General features: G+C 44.4%; 1 protein-coding gene across 1 annotated transcript in view; it reads right to left on the reverse strand.

Moving 5' to 3' along the window:
• Nucleotides 1-731: 731 nt before the first annotated feature.
• Nucleotides 732-19,331, reverse strand: part of DRD3 (dopamine receptor D3) — a 40,832-nt gene continuing 22,232 nt past the window's right edge. Inside the window, exons 4-8 of the mRNA XM_036494851.2 lie at nt 13,226-13,368; nt 6,461-6,657; nt 4,569-4,646; nt 2,427-2,769; nt 732-1,407 (exon numbers count right to left, since the gene is read on the reverse strand). Of these exons, the coding sequence (XP_036350744.2) occupies nt 1,211-1,407; nt 2,427-2,769; nt 4,569-4,646; nt 6,461-6,657; nt 13,226-13,368 (958 nt within the window). The 3' untranslated portion in view covers nt 732-1,210. The remainder of the gene's footprint in view (nt 1,408-2,426; nt 2,770-4,568; nt 4,647-6,460; nt 6,658-13,225; nt 13,369-19,331) is intronic.

Here is a 19,331-nt window from a genome sequence, read left to right on the forward strand (position 1 = left end):
CTTCTGTAAGTGAAAGGGTGGATAGTGAGAATATTCAAGTTTCTTTTAAATGCAATTTTGAATGAAATTTCCAAATTATTTCTATTAAATCTTTCATCTCAGCTGTAGGAGTGTTAAGCTCAGGATTTTTATGCGGGCTTTATAAGGAGAGTCTATGTGCTAGCCTTGGATAGCCACCCTGCCCAGTGCCCTCAGTTCCGAGGTTCAGGGGCAGTCAAGGTGAGTCCCTGTCACCATTGGACATGAGCAAATACAGCAGTAGGTGAGGGGCTCCTTGAGTCAGTTACTGTCATACTCATTGTTATACATCCAGAACGTGCACAGACATTTACAGTGTAGTGAGATTCACGATCTGAACCTACTGCTAAGCAGAGATGCCCTAAGCAGAACACCTTCTTAGTGCCAGGAAAAGTGTTTCCGAGATGTATTCTGGACCATAAGGTTCCACTGTGATAGCACAGTGGGATTTTTTTTGTCCTTTCCTCTCCAGTGGACTTTCCCATCTGCAATAATTCTAGATGTTGGTACTGAGACTGCCTCAAGAGATAAGGGCAAGGAATCAAATGGTCTTCCTAGCTAGAATTAAAATGAAGGATATCAAGGTTTGAAACAATGCCCAGGTCCCAATGTGGGACATCATCTCCTCAGGGGAACAAGTCTCTCTCACTAAATGTAGCCAATCAGATTCTAACAAGAGGTAGAGCCTGGCTTGCCGTTCACATCTTGGGATACTATGATGGAGAATAGCAGTAAAGAGGGAATGGTCCCACCAAAGCAGGTTAGTCTGCCAGTTACTGAGATGTCTCTTCTGCAAGGTGGTTTACTGGTGAGATTTCAACAACCTGGTGAGCTAAGAATGAGTTCTGTTTATTTTCCTTCTCTCATGAATCACACACCTCATGACAATTTCGTGTGTGCATAGTCAGGTTTTTCAGCTTCTTTCAGAATTATTGCTTATCACTTAGAAGTTCCCAACCTCTTAAAGACCGAAATCAGAATGGAGTCAGATTTTAGCTGGGGAGGTAGAACAATTTGTGCTGGAGGAAGCAATGGATTATACCTGCCCCATAGGGACATCCTGGCTCTAGGACTCCTCTTCCTCCCACATGTCAGGGAACTCTGCGCAGTCTTTCTGTGCAGGTCCTGGCCAGCAGCCCAACAGCTTGGTAGCGAGACATGGATTGCAGGACATGTTGCCTCCTTTCTTCTCTCAGCAAGACAAGATCTTGAGGAAGGCTTTGCGGAACTCAACATTGAAGGTGGTATAGATCACAGGGTTGAGGGCGCTGTTCATGTAGCCCAGCCACGTTGTAGCACTGTAAAGTTCTGGGGACACGTGGCATGCTTGGCAGTGGGTATTGAGAACATGGGTCAAGAAGAAAGGCAGCCAGCAGATAATAAAGGCCCCTAGGTTGCAAAAGAAAGTAGAAATTGGGTAAGGTGTCTGCTTATCCCTTTCATGAATGAAATTTCATATATGCATTTTCTTTTTCACAACATCCCTTTGTAGAGGGTAGAATGAACCACCTTTTTTTTTTTAAGTGCAAAAGCTACATGCTAATATCTTTCATTTACGTCAGGCTTTTGTTACTAAACCAACTTTCTAGTTTGGTCTTCAGTTAGTTCTTCACTAGCCTTTTCTCCTTTTCTTTTGTACTCAGACATTTGTTTAAGGTCTATCCACAGATGACATGACTTTAGGGGCTGATAGAGAAGACCTTAGAGATATCAAAGACAATTGCTGCTGTTACGGAGGCAAAATCTAGGGGTTCTAGGAAAGTTCCTGACATACGAGAAGTTAAGGTTTGCCATTGACTTACAACATGGATGTCTTCACTAGTCCTCTGGAGTACTTAATTTCTTTTAAAAATAAACTTGCTTTTCTTCTATAAAAATTAGCTTTCATTCTCTATACATTATAAAAAACTAGGCAAATATAGAAAAGTAAAAAGAAGAAAAATAACCACCTATCACTCAGACATCACTTTTGACATTTCAGTGAATTTCTTTTCAGTCTTCTTTCGCTGTATTTAAAATAATCTAGAGTTCTCATACTGTATGACAGTCATGTTTTGCATTCTTATTTTGTTAGTTAATTTTAAAAATAAGTACAATAAGCATTTATTCAAAATCCACTGTGTGTCACTTGTATTGACTCATGCATGATCTTATTTATTATTTGATATATATATTATAACTCCATGTGATAGCAAAATGTGGATCAATAAGGTGGGTTGTTCAGCTCTCATAAATTTGATTGAGGTCTTTTGATTTTCTCCCATAGCTAGTTATTATACAAAAAGCCTTTTCAATTTTTTATAAATATTACTATCACTGGATTTTTAAATTCTCTCAAATTGGAACCATCTGCCCATTTTCTATAACTTAATCCATCCTAACCCAAGACAGTTGTCACAGCAACTTACCAAGCACGATGGCCACCATCTGGGTTGCCTTCTTCTCGCGAAGTGGCACTCCCCGAGGCTGTAGGGAGCCCAGCCTCAAGGATGTCGATAATCTACCATTACTGAGTTTTCGAACTTCGAGGCTGAGTTTGGGTGCCATGGTGGGGCTCAGGGAGTTCCGAGTTCCCTCTGCCCCTTTTGACTGCTGTTCTTCTTGGAAGCCCAGGGGTCTTAAGGCAGAATCTTGGCAAATGCTATAGTAGCGCTTCAGCTCCATGTGTGCCCGGCCAGGAGACAGAGGTTGCAGTTGTGACAAGAGAGGGTCCTGACATTTCTGGGGACATTGTTTGTCCTCTGAATGTTCCTGAAAGGGGAAGGAGATGCAAAGAAGGAAGAGGAAACTGTCCTGTGAACCCTCAAAGGAAGTAGCTGAGAGGGTAGTGGGACTATGAGAAGTTAAGAGAAAAGCAACCTACTTTTGACTTCATAGCTGAAAAGCGTTTATCATGGATACAGTATTTGAAAATCACAGCCACCCCTCTATGAGGATAACAGGAGATTGTAATCTGGCCTTTTTGAGTTAGGATGGTCTGGTTGTACAAAGGAGCATGCTAAATGACACAATTGGGATGTAGACAACAAACCTGGAATATGGGAATGTGAAAAACTACAAGAAAAATTATTCAGTTTCTTCAACGAATACATTGTCACAAAAGCAGCAATAAATACTACCAATTGCAAAGTATAGGCCTTATTTGAGTTTTGGTTCAAACAAACCAACTGTAGAAAATATATAAAACAAATCGAGAAATTTTAATATTGATTGATATTTAATTACATTAGAGAGCTATTACTAGTGTTTTTGTTACTGTGATTTGATATTGTAGTTGTGTGCTTTACATCTTTTAGAGGACCTCACAGATATATTTTTGTGGTAATAATATGATATTTGGTATTTACTTCAATCCAGTGAGAGTGAGTGAATGTAAATAGAAAGGTGAATAAAATACATTTGGTTTTGAGTTGAAAATTAAGAGCTTCATTATATTTGTCTTTCTATGTTTTTATTCTTGGAAATTTCCACATTAGGGGGAAAAAGCATTTTAAAAGAAAGTCAGGATTTTTTTTTTTAATCTCAGATTTTCTACTTAGTAGTTGTATCCTTGGGCAAATTAATTGAATATCTTTGCACCTCATTTGTAAAGCAGAAAACAAATGGGGAAAATGGTTATGGGATAAGTAATTCCTGAGAGTAACAAACTGAAGATGTGTGAACACTGCTAGAATTTAGCGGAGAAGGATGTGAGTGTGTGGGGGGTTGGCGGGGTCACAACAGCTGTGCTGCTTCTGTTCGAAGAAATCGGACACTTGCATCAATTCCTATTGCTGAAACCAGAAAAGGCCACATTCCACACATCCCCAGCAATGACAGCCTCTTGGCAACCTCCATCTTGCCTTTGTAGTCAATACTTTTCCTTCTTTTGGCCTTGGAGTCTCTATAGATCATGAATCTGAACTATGTTAATTTAAACTGCTTTGCTATCATTTATTATGCATAGCATAAATCTGTTTCATTGGGCCTATGTAATAAATGGTTGATTAACCAGGGATTGGACATGACACAGCCCTTCATCATGGGCTTTGGAAGTTTTATCCCTAATGTAGAGTTCAGTGAGATAAACACTGATTTTAAATGCAACACTTCCAGACTCTAGTAGGTCTTCTGCTGGCTGAGGGAACAGAGAAGGTGTGCATGGGAAGGATATCATTCAGGTGACTATGGAATCAATCTTGGTTACCCCACATTCACAGGCAAATAGGGCACTTGAAAGTCTCCTTTCTCTGGTTTTCTGTTTATTTTGTTTGTTTTGTCTAAGTATATTGCAATTACATATGTTCTCTCTAATCCAGGTGGCCCTGGACAGCACCCTCTTATAACATCCAAGAGTGACGACCCAGTCATTGGGATATAGCCCAATAGTCACAAGCTTTCTGAATATCGTTTGATTACTCCTATTCTGAAGCCTAAATTAATCTCTCTGATTTGTGCAGGACCTGGGCTAGATTTCATTTTGGGGTGGGCATTGAATCAAGACACACCAGTATGTCAGGAAAAGGTTTCTTATTTTTTTTTTTCAATGATTGAAAATACGACCTACTTACCATTTTCCCTGTGGTATCTGATGAAAATCTGGCTCTTATTGAAAACTGTCGAATAGGGTGCAGTCGCAGACAGGAAGACTAGGGTAGGTTCAAGGAGAAATAGTTTTGGATTAGGTTAAAAAAATTGTTCCATGTCATAAATAGCTGCATGACAGAGCAATATTTTGATGCAATGTTTTCATATCCTCAGCTTTAGTCCTGAGCTATTTCATGGGAATCCACAGTCATATTATAACCAAACCTTGAGACTTCAACTGTGAAAATCTGACCTTTACTGAAGTCATCAGAAATGTGGCCCGATGCTTTGGTGCAATGGTTTAAGCTGCATTCATATTGGAGGGCTAGTTGAGCCCTGGCTGCTCTGCTTTCAATCCAGCTTCCTGCCAATGCACCTGGAAAGGTGGCAGAAAATGATCCTAGTGTCTGGACACCTGGGTGAAGTTCTTAGTTTCTGCTTTCGGCCTGGCCCAATCTGGGCCATTGCAGCCATTTGGAGAGTAAACCAGCAGATAGAAGATCTCAGCCTCTTTTTCTGTGCCGCTTTTCCTTTTAAATGAATGAACACATTAAAAAAATTCATTTAGATAGCTAATTGGATGTCTTCAAGGTCAAACTCACTTCTTACCCTATCTGTGAAGCCCTTTCCTAAGCATACATGAGTACTTCAAAAAGTTTGTGCAAAATGGAATTTAAAATGAGTTTATTTTGGTGCTAAAATGTTTTGAAATCCAAACTTAACTTTTCCAGGAACTATTTAAACATCCCATGGCATTGTCCTTTTCTCAGCACAGCATATTGAGTGCTTTATTGTCTTCATCTTATATGTGGCAAATATCCCATTCAATTCTGGACTATTTAATAACTTTGATTAGAACTGTGATTCCAAACTCTGTGAAGGCAGAAGCTGTAACATACTCCCACTCTTCCTTCCCTGGTAGAGTACAAGAGATCAGGATCCACCCAGAAATGTGAGATCAGTATCCATTAAAAAAATGCCTCAAGTACATTTTGGATAAACTATCAGCTACCAGAATTTAGAGACCAAGATCATTAAAAGATCAGTGTTGAGATAATGACTTTTATTTTCTTGCTTTCTGGTTTTTAAAACAATTTTTTTCTTCATGCAAAAGTCAAGGTTAGGGAGGGAGGGAGAGAGAAAGAAAGAGAGAGAGCGAGACAGAGAGAAAGAGAGAGAAGACAGAGTGAGAAATTGAGATCTTCCATCTGCTGGTTCAGTGCCCTGATTCCTGGGAGCTGGGAGCTTCTACTAGGTCTCCTGCATGGGTGTGGGGAAAGGACAAGGCCTTGGACCATTGTCTGTGCTTTTCTAGGCCATTAGCAGGGAGCTGGAATGGAAGTGGAGCAGCTGGGACTTGAATCAGCACACATATGGGATGCCGGTGCTGTAGGCTGAAGATCAGCTTGCGATGCCACCGTGCTGTCCCATCATTTTTTAGAAACATTGAAGAATGTTATACATGCATCACCAATATCCAATTCCACCAATTGAACTTTGGTACAGAGGCAGATTTCATAAGAAAAAGAGGTTTTCAATAAATCCTAGTGACTCTAGAATAAGTGGTTTAGATGAAATGTTGCTGGCAGTACCCTCCGCCCCCCTCCACCCCAAACACAAACAAACTTAGCAGTGCATGGTATATCCTCAAAGTGCTCTAAAACCTCAAATCTTGTGACACGTTTACTAGCTATGTGAGGGAAACAAAAAAAATGTTGAAAGGAAGAAGTCCAGAAACCATCCCATCATCTTACTAAGAAAGGAGAGATTGCCTCCTTTCAGTACAGGCAAAACCAGACACTGGGCACAGGCTGGGGGCCCAGGAGTTGGGTGTACTCCCCGCCCCCACCCTCCACCATCCCCTCCAGGTGCTTACTTGCTGTGGAAAGCCAGGCCTGACACTGATGCACTGACTGTTCTGTCGGGTGAGGATCCGCTTTCGTCTCCTCTGCCTCAACACCACATAGATCCTGGCATAGACAAGGACAGTCACTCCAAAGGGCACATAGAAGGACACCACTGAAGAGTAGATGACAAAGTCAGGGTTGGAGATGGAGCAGACGCTGGGATCCCCTGTGGGGGAGAGAATGGGAGAAGGTAAAGTGATTAGCTGTGTATTGGACTTAAATAGGAAACATAAAACACGGCCCCAGATCACTTGTGATGACTCCAAATTCTAATGCACATAAAGCCTGGGTGAGAGGGGAGGGGGAAGCCATTGCCATCAGCTCCTTGGCAGTAGAAAGTCAGAGTTACCTTTGTCCTCAATGTTCACTTATGAAGAAAATTTGCCAATAGTTATATGCCAGACTACTTTGCCTTGGATTTGCAAAGACGGATGAGACACTGTGAGTGCCCTTGAAAGAGTGTGCAATCTAGAAAGACAGGTATGGTAAGTACCACAGAAAGGAGCATAGCTTGGCAAGAGCATCACAGAGCAGCATGACAGATGCTCCTGGGGTTGGGGAGTTGGGGAGAGGTGGCCCCCAGGAAAGGGCCTGCTGGTGTGGCAGTACTAGAGAACTGTTGTTCTGGAATGGGGAAAAGGAGGCTCCTGTGCTAAGACAGCCAGCTTCCTGGTGCCAAATCTGGGATGCAAAGCAGGTGGTGGCTGAATACAAGAACTTCAGTTCTGGGTAGGGGAGGGATGGGAGGAGGTGGATTAGTCTGACGCTGGGAAGATGTGACATCAGAAGGGTCCCATCCCCGCTATATGTGCTCCAGTGCTCCTGCCATTCGACAGCCTGGGAGCTTTGCCTTATTTCCTAGCAGATATTGAGATTCCTCTCTCAACCAGGATAGGACCTGAAACTTGGGCATCTTGAGAGAGAAAAAGGAAAGCGAATGGATATCTTCATTGAGGTGTGCTGCAGGTCTTGTATACTTTATCTGACCTAAACATTGTAACATCATGTGAAGCAGGTGCTTTTTTGTCTCCCTTCTCAGATAACAGTTCAGAACGATTCTGTAAGTGGTTCAAGGCCACACAGCTGAAAATATACATTCGCCAGCCTGTCTGAGCCTCAGACCAATGTTTCTTCTACACTTTTGTCCCTTCACCTTCCTCTCATCCAGTGACATTGGTATCTTTTCTGCATCCAGTGTTGTTAGCAATGACTGTGACATACCCAACCACTCCTTCTGGAGGTTGGGATTTCTCTAACTCAAAATTTGGCCTCAAAAGCTGTGGCCTTAGAAGTGAGTTGGAGGGGAGGTGACAGTATCCATGAGACCCTTCATAGTCCTCTTTTTCTTCTTAGGTAGGGAAAGATCAGGCTGAGACCCTAGATTGAGACATAGATCTACTGTTTATTAACTGTGTGATCTTGGGCACTTTATTATGCCAAACCTTAGCTTCATTCCCTGTAAAGAGAAGGATAAAGATAATCCTGTATAATGATTTTGAGAATTAATGAGAACAAATAGTGGCAATAATAACATTTATGGTTATTAATTTTACCTCCCTCAGCTTTTGAACTTAAGAAAGAAGGTATCATTTTGAATGGAATTCAGAGGGAGATGTATAGAATGCAATATTTGTGGTGGAAGGGAGATAGTAACAGCTGAGAATTAAGATCAAGAGGCTGGCGTTGTGGCACAGAATATTAAGTCAGTGCTTCCAATGCTGGTATCCCATATCAGAGTGCCATTTTAAGTCTGGTTGTTCCACTTCCAATCTAGCTTTCTGCTAATGCACCTGGGAAAGCACAAAAGGTGACCCAAGTGCTTGAGTCTGTGCCACCCATGTGGGAGACCCAAATGGAATTCCTGGCTCTTGACTTTGATCTGGCCCAGCCCCATCGCTATAGAAAAATCTATTTTTGATATCTCTCTCTCTCTTCATCTCTTTTATTCCTTTGTCACTCTGCATTCCAAAAAAAAAAGGAGAGAGCTAAAACCAAGAGAAAAATGTGCTTGGTGTGTGGTGAGGAAACTGACTGACCCACTGCCACCAGAATCTTTACAAGGAACCCAAATTCTGTTGGGTGTTGTTCTGAGACTCTCCTGGAGAAAGGATGAAACCCATGCCATCTCCTTTGGCAGAGCCCGTGTCAGTATCCTTTAGGAAATGGCTCTAAGTAGCAGGCAGCAAATTGGCCTACTCTGGTATTCTGGGGGCAATGGGTTTGGGAGGGATAGTGTAACCACTGATGGTCTTTTTGAGTCTCCAGAGAGCCAGGAGGATGATAATCAGTCCTACCTGCTGGAGATCTGCTCCCCTATTGTCAGTGTCTGACTGTGACTCTCACCCTGTTACGAGGAAGAGTCACAGCTCATTTGCCCTCTGAGATGTGGTTTGAGGACTGGCAGGACCACCTCCCCATTTCATGTCATGGCCAACCTTGGTGTGCTGGGGACTCCCCATTGTCACTCCACATACACTTGATCCTTCTCCACCCTCTGCTGGATTCTGGGTGACTCATGTGTACATTTCATACACAAGCTACTACTTTTTTTAAAGGTTTATTCTATTTTTATTGGAAAGTCAGATACACAGAGAGGAGGAGAGAAAGAGAGGAAGATCTTCCATCCATTAATTCACTCCCCAAGTGGCCACAATGGCTAGAGCTGAGCCAATCCGAAGCCAGGAGCTTGGAGCCTCTTCCGGTTTCCCACTCAGGTGCAGGGTCTCAAGGCTTTGGGTCATCCTCGATTGCTTTCCCAGGCCGCAAGCAGGGAGCTGGGTGGGAAGCGGGCCTGCTGGGATTAGAACCGGTGTCCATATGGGATCCCGGTGTATGCAAGGCGTGTATCATGCCAAGCTCACAAGCTATTACTTTTAATAAGCCAAGATCAGAAGAGGGTGTAGTATGTTTCTGTTTGTCTAAAAGTGGATCACACAGAATCATACCTTGTGGTAAGCATTTTCTTATGAGACCATTAGTGCTTGTCCCCCAGCAAGGGCAATCTGGAGTAGAAGGGAGCCTACCCAGAGATATGCATGTATCTCATGATACCTTATCAATGTTTTATCATATGCCAGTGTCTATTTTTCCAATACAAACATTAGAAGTGTGAGTACAAGCAAGAAACAGCACCTCACTATTTTGGGGTTGCTGATCAAAAAAGGCTCTGGTATATAATTGCTGAGTTTGCGAGGTTATTGCTTCCTGCTATGCTAAGTAAATCACTGCCTATCCTTAGCTGGAGCTTTGTGACCTCTCCTAGGTTGCCCTATACTACACGCCTCGTCTTGGCAGTGTGGATGAAGTGACCCTGGAGGTGGTGGCCTCTGAGTGCAGCCCTGCCTGGGTGTACAGTCTGACTGGCAGCGCAGAGGAAGACACCTCACTGCAGCTATTCTGAGGGCTTCTCTGCTGAGTCCTGAAGAGGTGGTCAAGGCAGTGAGGCCCCTGGAAGCTGAGGCTTGCCCTGCAGAAGGAGTGACGTGCCTTGATGGTTTCACTGAATTGAATCTGTGCTGACCTACAATCATTTCTGAGCCATTCGTGGATGAGGAGCGAAGAAGAAAAATGTACCACTGAGCACTCACTGGCTAGAGGACCTTGGGGGAACCTGGGAGACAGAGTGACTCTTCCTTCTCCAGGATCAGAGACACCTAACCTCAATGATCTCAACATTTCAGGAACAAAGACGGTTCAGCAACTTATACATCCAACCCTTGTGGAGTGTCCACCATGTTCAGAGCATTGGACTGCGTACTAAGAGTTCTAAGATGTTTTTAGGGCTAGCCTAGGAACTTGAGTCCGATAACTGTCAGGCCAAAGCAAGGTTGCTTTGAGAGATTCATGAATTTCAAATTCACTGAAACATTTAACCTCAACTTGATTCTGAAGTCAGGATTCTGATGTTGATGAATCTGATTTTAGGACAAGCCTTTCCTTTTAACTGTGTGCTTCTATTGTTCTTTCTGAGCCTGCATGCTCCCCCTGGTTCCCCTGTTCTGAAAGCCAGGTGAGGTTTTCTTTTGCTAAAATGAAATAGACGGCACTCTTCCATTTCCCTTTTTTCAAAGGAAAAAATCAAGCCGCCAATAGGATTTTCTTAACTGAATTTTTCCTCCCTTGAAAATTTCTTAAACCCTTGTCACCAACTATTGTTTATTCATTCTAGAATTTTTTATATAACACAATAGCTATCTGATTTAACAGAATTTTAAATGCTAGGCTTTTTTTTCCCCTTGTCTGTGAAATCAAAGGATTGGGTACACCATGTGGGGGACTTTCGGGCATTCTTTGACACCAGCACTCCAGGCTCTGCTGTGTTAGGGTCTGCTGGAGAGTGACACTGAGGGGCCAATACGGGTGCTGACAGTTCAGGTAATACTGTTCAGCCTTGGAGTTCTGCGACTCGCACCTTGCCTGCCCTTACCCTCTCCTCAGAGGATAGGAGCAACTCTAACTTGGAAGAGACTGAAGTCCCGCTTTTTCTATCAGATATTCTCTAACAATTCTCAATCGCATGTGGCAGCCCATTTTGTTAAAGAGCTTGGCCAGAAAGTTCTTTTCTCTGTTGTACTTCTTGGTGAACGTCCAGCTATTTTTAATATCAACTTTATTGGCAGTATCTTGGCCATTCCCCCTCTGCTCTCCACAAAGGAAACAGGGAAAAAGGCTGAGAGAATTTATTTACATTGGGCTTGAGAACTGCCTTCTAGGTAGGAGAGTTGCTGGAGGAACTGACATCCATCAGGATAACAACGCTGACGCTGTCAGCAGAGGTGCTTCCCCAGGGGCTGGCGCTGTGACACAGCAGGTTAAGCTGTCATCAACAGTGCCACCATCCCAGATATGGGTGTCAGTTCAAGTCCAGGTGCTCCGTTTCTGATCCAGCTCCGTGCTGATGGTGTGGCAAAGCAGTGGAAGATGGCCCAACTGCTCAGACGAAGTTCCTGGTTCCTGGCTGGCCAGTCCCGGCCTTGCAGCCATCTGGGGAATGAACCCATAGATGGAAGATCTCTTGTGCACACGTATGCATATATGCCTGTCCCTCTCTCAGTAACCTGCCTTTCAAATCAATATACCTTTAAAATTTTAACTAGAGTTTTGGTTTTCTGATTATTCTTTTTTGTTTTTAAAGATTTATTCCATTTTTATTACAAAGTCAGATATACTGAGAGGAGGAGAGACAGAGAGGAAGTGGAGCCGCCAGGATTAGAACCAGCGGCCACATGGGATCAAGGCGAGGACCTTAACCACCAGGCCACGCTGCCGAGCCCTGATTATTCATTTTTTAAAAAAGATTAAAACATTTTGTTCAAGTCAGGATCAGAGAGAGGGGAATAGAGAGGGAGGGAGGGAAGGGGAGACAGACAGAGAGAGATTTCTATCCTCTGATTTTCTCCCTAAATAGTCACTTTAGCAAGAGGTGGGCCAGTCTGAAGCTGGAAGGTGGGAACTCTAGGTCTTCTATGTGGGTGTAGGGGCCCAAGCACTCGAGCCACCCTGCACTGCATTCCCAGGCCATCATTAGGAAGTTGGGTCAGAAGTGGGGCAGCCGATACTCAAACCAGCATCCATATGGAATGCCAGCACTATAAGCAGAGGATTAGCTTGATATGCCACCACACTGGTCCCATAAATAAATAAATAAATAATGAAATCAACATTAAAATAGTTAACAAACTTGCTCAAGGATTCACAGCTGATAATAAGCTTGCTCAAGGACTCATATGGAGTTTGAACCCAGGCTTTTCTGACTTCCAAACCTCCATCTGTCTTCCTAAATGTGTTCTGATTTCAAATCATTGTCTGGCAAATAACACTTGGAAGATTATTTATTAGTCAGGATTTATCTGTATTTATATATAATTTGTTACACATAATATCTGCATATGCATAAGCACATGGCTGTGTTAGTAGTACATATAAACCAGAAATTCACAGACCTAGAACTTTGTAGGAACTGAATGAACCAATCCAAATGAGCAAGACAAGAAACCCAAAGGGATGCTAACCAAGCAGTTCTCTTTTGGCAAACACTCCATATACACTGTCAATAGCTTAGATTTGACTACTGAAATCCTTAAACCTGAAAGATGAGCATGGTACAGACAGCAAGAATCCTGGTCTTGGGAGGTATAAACTCGGATTGCTGTCACATGGTTAAAATTTCAAACATCTTTCCCACCCACACATTCACAATCAATAGAGAATATACCATGTGCAATCATCATGATCAGAATTTTTGTATATGAAAATTGAAAAATATACACTGCAGTAATTTGAGAATCTGTACTCATTCCCGAGCCTCACAATTTTTATGAGTCAAAAATTAGAAATAAACATCTTACTCCAAGACCTTTATGATACTGCATTATAAGTCTGTTTTGAATTGTCATCTTTTCACTAACAAACCTCACTTGAATTATTAATACAGCTTAGTTTTTAAACTAGTGCATTTCTGCAAATGGTACAATGACATTTCTTTCAAAATATGGGTGAGCCAAACTTTCCATTAATTGGGGGAGAACTTTACCCCTCTGTCAATAATTGATGAGGGCTTGCTTTATATTTTATTTATAACTAACAAAGGTCAAAGCTTTGCAGTGTATGGCACTGTCATCTGCTTGCAAAGTACTCTTTCGAGGGGTCAGAAAGGTCAAAGGTGGGCATCCCTCACAGCCACTCAGCCACACTTTGAATCTTGTGGGTGCTGGAAGTGAAGTTGTCTTCAGTACCTGTGGTGTTGAAGCCAAAGAGGAGTGGGCAGGACACAGCAAAAGCCAGTACCCAGACAGCAGTAATCATGACAGCTACACGCCGACAGGAGCTCTGCCCTGTGCCATGCTGGTAGTGAACAGGCATGACCACTGCAGTGTACCTGTACAAGAGAGGGAGAAAGAATAGGCATGAAGAGATGGGTGGGCGGGTGGCAGGGTGGGGGGATACGTGCATCTCACAATGAAGTGCCCTATCTCAGTGCCAATTCTCATCTAGTTGCCTGTGTAACGTATCTGGGAGGTGGCACATGATGGCGCAGGTGTTTGGATTGCTGCCACTTACCCGGGTTACAGGATTAGGTTCCAGATTCTGGTTTCTGATTGTGGCAACAGCATCCCATATCTGAACCCCTAGTAGAACCCTGGATGCTCTAGTTCTGACCCAGTTTTCTCTCTCTGTTAATGTGTCCCAAGTACTTGATTTCCTGTCACCCACTTGGGAGACCCAAATGGAATTTCAGGTCTCTGACTCAACCATTTGGAGCCTTATAGTCACTTGGGGAAATGAACTGGTAGATAGAAATTCTCTTTTTCTCTATCTCTTCTTTACTCTGTCATTCTGCATTTGAAATAAATAAATAAATAAATAAAAATAAAAAAGGACCATCATGTTTTTTACATCAAAGGGCATTATGGGCATGGAAGGTCTTGGCCCAGCCACCATATTGTCCATACACAGTGGGGACAGGGAGGTGTCGCAGCTTTGCTTCCCATGGCTTCATCTGGTTGTTGCACCGTTAAAGCAGCTGGACTCAAGGCTTAGTCTCTTTCTCAAAGGCGCCTCAAGGCCACCATGAACAGCAAGACTGGGGTAGACATGTTTGAGTTGGAGCCCCACCCAGTATTTCAGTAGATCTAAATCCTTGAAGAGAATGAGGTCTGAAGGAATGCTGGTCATCTGTAGGGCCAAGGTGGGGATTCATGAGAGGACTTGGAGAAATGCATGGCCAAGGTGAAGTGGGACATCACAACCTCCCTGGGCTTGGTTGTGGGATCTTCATTTGACTTTACTACCTAAGGACCTCTATTTCTCCTTCTTGAGTCAGGAGGTATTCCTGGTTCCAGCATGGCGCCAAGGCCACGTCCTAAACGTTTACCTTTATTTTAGTGGACTTGCAGCTATTCTTTTGGGGACATAAATGTCAATGCTCTAAAGCAGGTACACCACCTATCGGGTGGTGCTGCTGTTGAGGAGCTGGCATTTACAGGGGTGCTAGGGAGCATTGCCCACCCCCTCACCAAATGCCCGCCTTTTTGGTTCCAAACCTTGAGTGCACAAAAAGGGCTAGAGGATATCTCCCTCTGACTGTGGCCTCCAGGACTCCAGGAAACTGATAAGATGAAATATGTGGAGTATGCACACTCATCCCTATGTAGGAGACTCCTGGGGATCCTGTTAAAATGCAGATTCCCATGTCAACTCTCCGAGGATTCTGATGAAGTACTTCAGAGGAGGAACGCGGAAAAGTGTGTTAACAAGCAAGTGCATCCGGTGATCAGACAACTTCGAGGAAGTTCACATCAGAGAGTTTCTATGTCAAGGATTCTCATGAGTTTGAGTAAGGCGTGAAAGACGAGACTACAATTTACCATTGTCACATTTTCTTATAACTTTTTTCATCATGATTGAACGTTGGAAATAATTCGGGCTCCCCAGCTTGCCGGAGGTATTTCGGAATCAGCCATCAGAGGGCACCATAATGCAGCAAGAACTCCGTTCGCTCAGTCGGGGTGAGAAGTTCACGGCTCACCTGGGGGCTCTTCAGGCGCAGTGGGAAGGCAGAGAGGGAAAGTCCCGCCCCCGCGGCTCCTAGAGCCCCGCGGCGACCCCGGATCCTACCCCGGGAGAAAACAGAGCCTCCTGCTTTGCTCTCGGGCGGTTCGCTGCAGGCGAGGCTGCGCGGGGACGCCCGAGGGACGCTTGGCCCCGTGCCACCTGCGCAGCTTCCACCTGCTGCTCTCGCTGGGGGTGCTCCTGGACAGCTGCTACTCTGTGCCAGGCCCTGTGCTTCTACCCACCATGTTTAACCGAGCCCAACTCTGGCAGCGGGCATGGCGGTTAAGTTCGCGCCTGAGTCCCAGCCCCACAGTTCTCAGTGTGGCCACGGGGGCCAGTGCTTGGATACTTCTGAGACTCCGTATACAGCGAGACCCAGTGTACAGTGGAGAGGAGAATTCCTGCACGGTAGATCGGTTACAATAATATACAATGGCATTATCTCTGTTTCTGAGCACAATGCCTAGTCCACGTTAACGAAACAACCATATTATTGTGAGCTTCATTGGGCCAAGCAAGAGACTCAGCGTATATAATTGTGTTCTTTTTACTTGGGATTATCTGGGAACTTGAAATGTATTTAATTAACAGACAAGTCTATGTGCCGGGCACTGCTGACAGTGCTTCACAGGAGTTGCAGTTGTGTCTTCTGAACACACCAGGAGACTGAGGCATTGAGACAGGTTAGCTGATTTGCCCAAGCTCACGTTAGCATGAAAAGGTACAGCCAGAGTCCCGAGCCCAGGCAGGGCTGGAAGCTTGGGCGGGCAGTATGTTGCGGTGGCCATGAAAGCACAGAATACTTACTTCTGCATCCACTGACTGAGAAGTCCTAGCAAGCTTGCTTAGCAGGGATCTCAGTGCCCCTAACTGTAAAGCCAGGATGACACGTTTACCTTGCTGGGTGGTCGTGAACGTTGTCAGTAATGGATAAGAAGGGGCCAGTGAGTGCCCGGATACTTAATTAGTTACCGCACACTTAATCAACCACAGTTGTTTCGCTTCTAGACTCATACAGAGGAAGCCAGGACACAGAAGGTGTGAACAATGTGCCTGGTTTGGTTCAAGGGAGCTCACCGCATACGGCTTTGCAGCCAGCATATCCAGAGACCCCGCCCTCGTTGCCCCATCTCGACCTCCGCTGACTGCCAGGCCGCGAACCTTGGCACACTGCGGGGAGCCAGGGGATTCCTTTCCTGGTCTGCCAACGCTGTGAGACAGGCAGTGTGCAAGCAATTCTCCCTCTCTGCTCAGCCGATTTAACGATGACGCCCCTTGGGGATCTCCACTCCACAAACTAGACTCATTCTCCACCCTAGGGCCCCGAACCAGGGAGGGCGAGATGAGGGGTGGAAACCACTGAGGGTGCCTCTTTAGGAAGCGGGCAGTAGGGGAGAGGCCCGGGCTGGCCTGGGTGGGAGGGCCGGCCTCTGACTCCTCGCTCGGGTTTAATGAGCGGGTTGCTCTGTGCGGACTGCTTTTCAGCACCTTTTCTTTGGTCGGACAGGGGACTTCAATAAATCTTTAGTACCGTGGACGCCCCTCGTGGGGTGGTTGAAGGAGAAAGCGTTTTGCAAATGACTGGAAAGCCCTTTGCAAATATAAAGTGCTTATTTAGATGCAAACTAAAAACCCAAGGTGCTTGTGACTCATCCGGCACCTATTGTGCTCGCGGCAAAGGCGCGGAGGCTTGTCTGTGTGATGGGTGCCATTTGAGAGCCACTTAAAGAACTCCTCGGTGAATGAATTTGTTCGCATTATTCCCGGGCTCCTTGCGGGGGACTTTCATTTTTTTGATGCTAGGTCGTGTCCCACCTCTTTTGACACATTTCTCAGGCCTCTCCCCGAGTTAGTTCTGACCCAGGGCACGGTGGGAAGGGGGGGCTGTCCTGGCGGAAGGCAAGGACCCATGGGACGCAGGGCCTCAGCTCCAAGGACTTTCCGCTCTGCCTTTTAAAACAGAAAAGCCTGCCTTAATCCAAGCATCCAGAGCAGTGCCTAAGAATCGAATGACAATAGTATTACTTGCTTTCAAAACCCCCTTTGTCAGTTCCTTTTCTTCCCTATCTCTTACCACCCTGTGGTTACAGACTGGGGCTTCATGACCAAAACGTCCTGAATCCATCAGGTCAAGTTTGTCAGACCGGTGACTGGCTTTGTGTGAGGACCAAAGGTCTGCCTGAATGACTGCATTTTTAATGACTTGACCAGCTACTTGGCATCACATGAACGGATTTTAATGCTGTGTACTGCAAACTGCTGTGCAGGATAATGGAGACAGCTTTTTCCAAGGCCCGTTTTTCATTCTGAGTATGGAGAGGGCTTTATTTTGAGGTTGGCGAAGCTTGGGCTTCAGAGAAAAGCATGTTCAGGGAGGGGACTTTCTCCATTGGGGTTATTGGGGCTCAGAAAACCAAGTCCCTGAAGTGAAGGTCTTAAGTAGCAGCCTCAGAAACAAAGTTTCTTGGGGATCTTCTTTCATTCTCTGTCTTTGGCAGGCCTTCTGTCACAAAAACTGAAAAGGAGTGCCTATACCAAGGGGGTAGGAAGATACCAACATACCAAGGAGCACCCTACTGTGTACCTCCCTAAGCCCAAGCAGTCCCTGCCCATCCTCTAGGATCATCCACTCCCTGAAAGGAATTCATGGAGTTGAGGAAGTTGCACAGCTGTTCCCCCACACTTATCACCCACTCAAGAAGTCATTTGCTTCTTCAATAGATAAAACATGATTACCAGTGTTGTCTAGAGGGGTTTTGTTTAGGGGAATACTAACTTTGGGGTAGTTGGCTACCCTCATGGAACCCTCCAGACCAACTGAAGCACACTTAGTCATCATAAAAGTTCCCTGCAAACCACAGTATCACTGGCCAATCAAAGAAAGGCCACAGGGACCACAGATCAACCAGGAACTTGGATATTAGCTGATCATGCACCACTCAATCCCAATTTCAATCAATAATAACCTTCACCATTATTGCTTCAGGGTGACTAGGAATTAAGTGAAAACTGCCCATCTTCTGCTCTGCACTTTGCAATTACTTTTTTTTTTCTAGCACCCCAGTGTCATTGATGGCCTTTCTGTGTGCATTGGGCAAGTAGATCCAGGTTGGGGGTTCTATAGCAACTTCTCCAACCAATTAGGGGAGTGTTTCCTAATAAAACTAGACTCCCTCTTCCCCAAAGCAAACCTGAGAAAACTGGGACCCCTTTCTCCCCAAAACCAGATACAAAGCCTGAAGATTTTATTCTTGTTTTTCCTGTTCTTTGTGTGTAACAGTTAGTCATAAACACACGAAGATCTTCACTCTAGAGGAGCCTACCTCTGCCTCATCCTGCAGGGGCCAAGAAGAGCCATGCTGCAATCTGCCCTCCCCAAGTCAATGTTAGGTCATACCGTTTGACTAATCAGATTTCTACATGATTGTCTATGTGTCATAAAAATCTGAGCATAAAAATATCATTCTGAATGTGTGAGGTCTTCCATCTGAAAAACTCTAGTGTCATGTTGTTACAGGGAAGTCAGTGCAAAAGGCAAATACTGCCTTAGTTTGCACTTGTCTCCCATGGAAGAATTTCCATGCAGATGGATCAGTCAGTAAAATGAAATTTATTAAAGACAGAAACCTCCTGCTGCAGCAATCAAGAGAGGGGCTACAAGAGAGGAAGACCCAAGAAAATGGTTGAAAAGGTGTCTTATAGTTAGAGTTCGGATGAGTGGAACAACTAACAATCAACAATCAACAAATCCCATCAGAAGGTTAGAATTGTTATCCTGTGTAGCTTGCTCATGATAAGATAAAATGAGAAACTACCAGAAAGGTGTGATTGATGCAATTTCTTTCTGTTCTCATGATAAAACTAGAAGGGTGAGATGGCTGTTTTGCTAAAAGCACCTTCTAGGCAGAAGTAAGCATCTTATAAGCTTTTAAGGAGACTCTCCCTTTCCTCATTCCAACATGGACCTGATCCTAACTACCTGTTAGTCTTTGAACTGTCCTAACATAGGACTATGATCAAATAAATGTGTTACGCTTCTCTCTTCCTGACCTACTTTTTATTATATAGGTATCTGACACGACCTTTTTATGATGGACAGGAAAGCATGGTCTCTTTATCTACCCCACGTGGTCTTAGTTAACTTTATCCCTGTGAGGAAATATCCAATGGAACTAACTTTATAAAGAGAGAAGGTCTATCTCACAATGTTGGAAATTCAAGCCCAAGACTGAGTAACCCCATTGTTTTAGCCTCTGAGATGGCAGCTGGCAAGGGTGGAGCACAAGC

The sequence above is a fragment of the Ochotona princeps genome, chromosome 3 (genome assembly GCF_030435755.1).
Source record: "Ochotona princeps isolate mOchPri1 chromosome 3, mOchPri1.hap1, whole genome shotgun sequence".
Lineage (NCBI taxonomy): Eukaryota > Metazoa > Chordata > Mammalia > Lagomorpha > Ochotonidae > Ochotona > Ochotona princeps.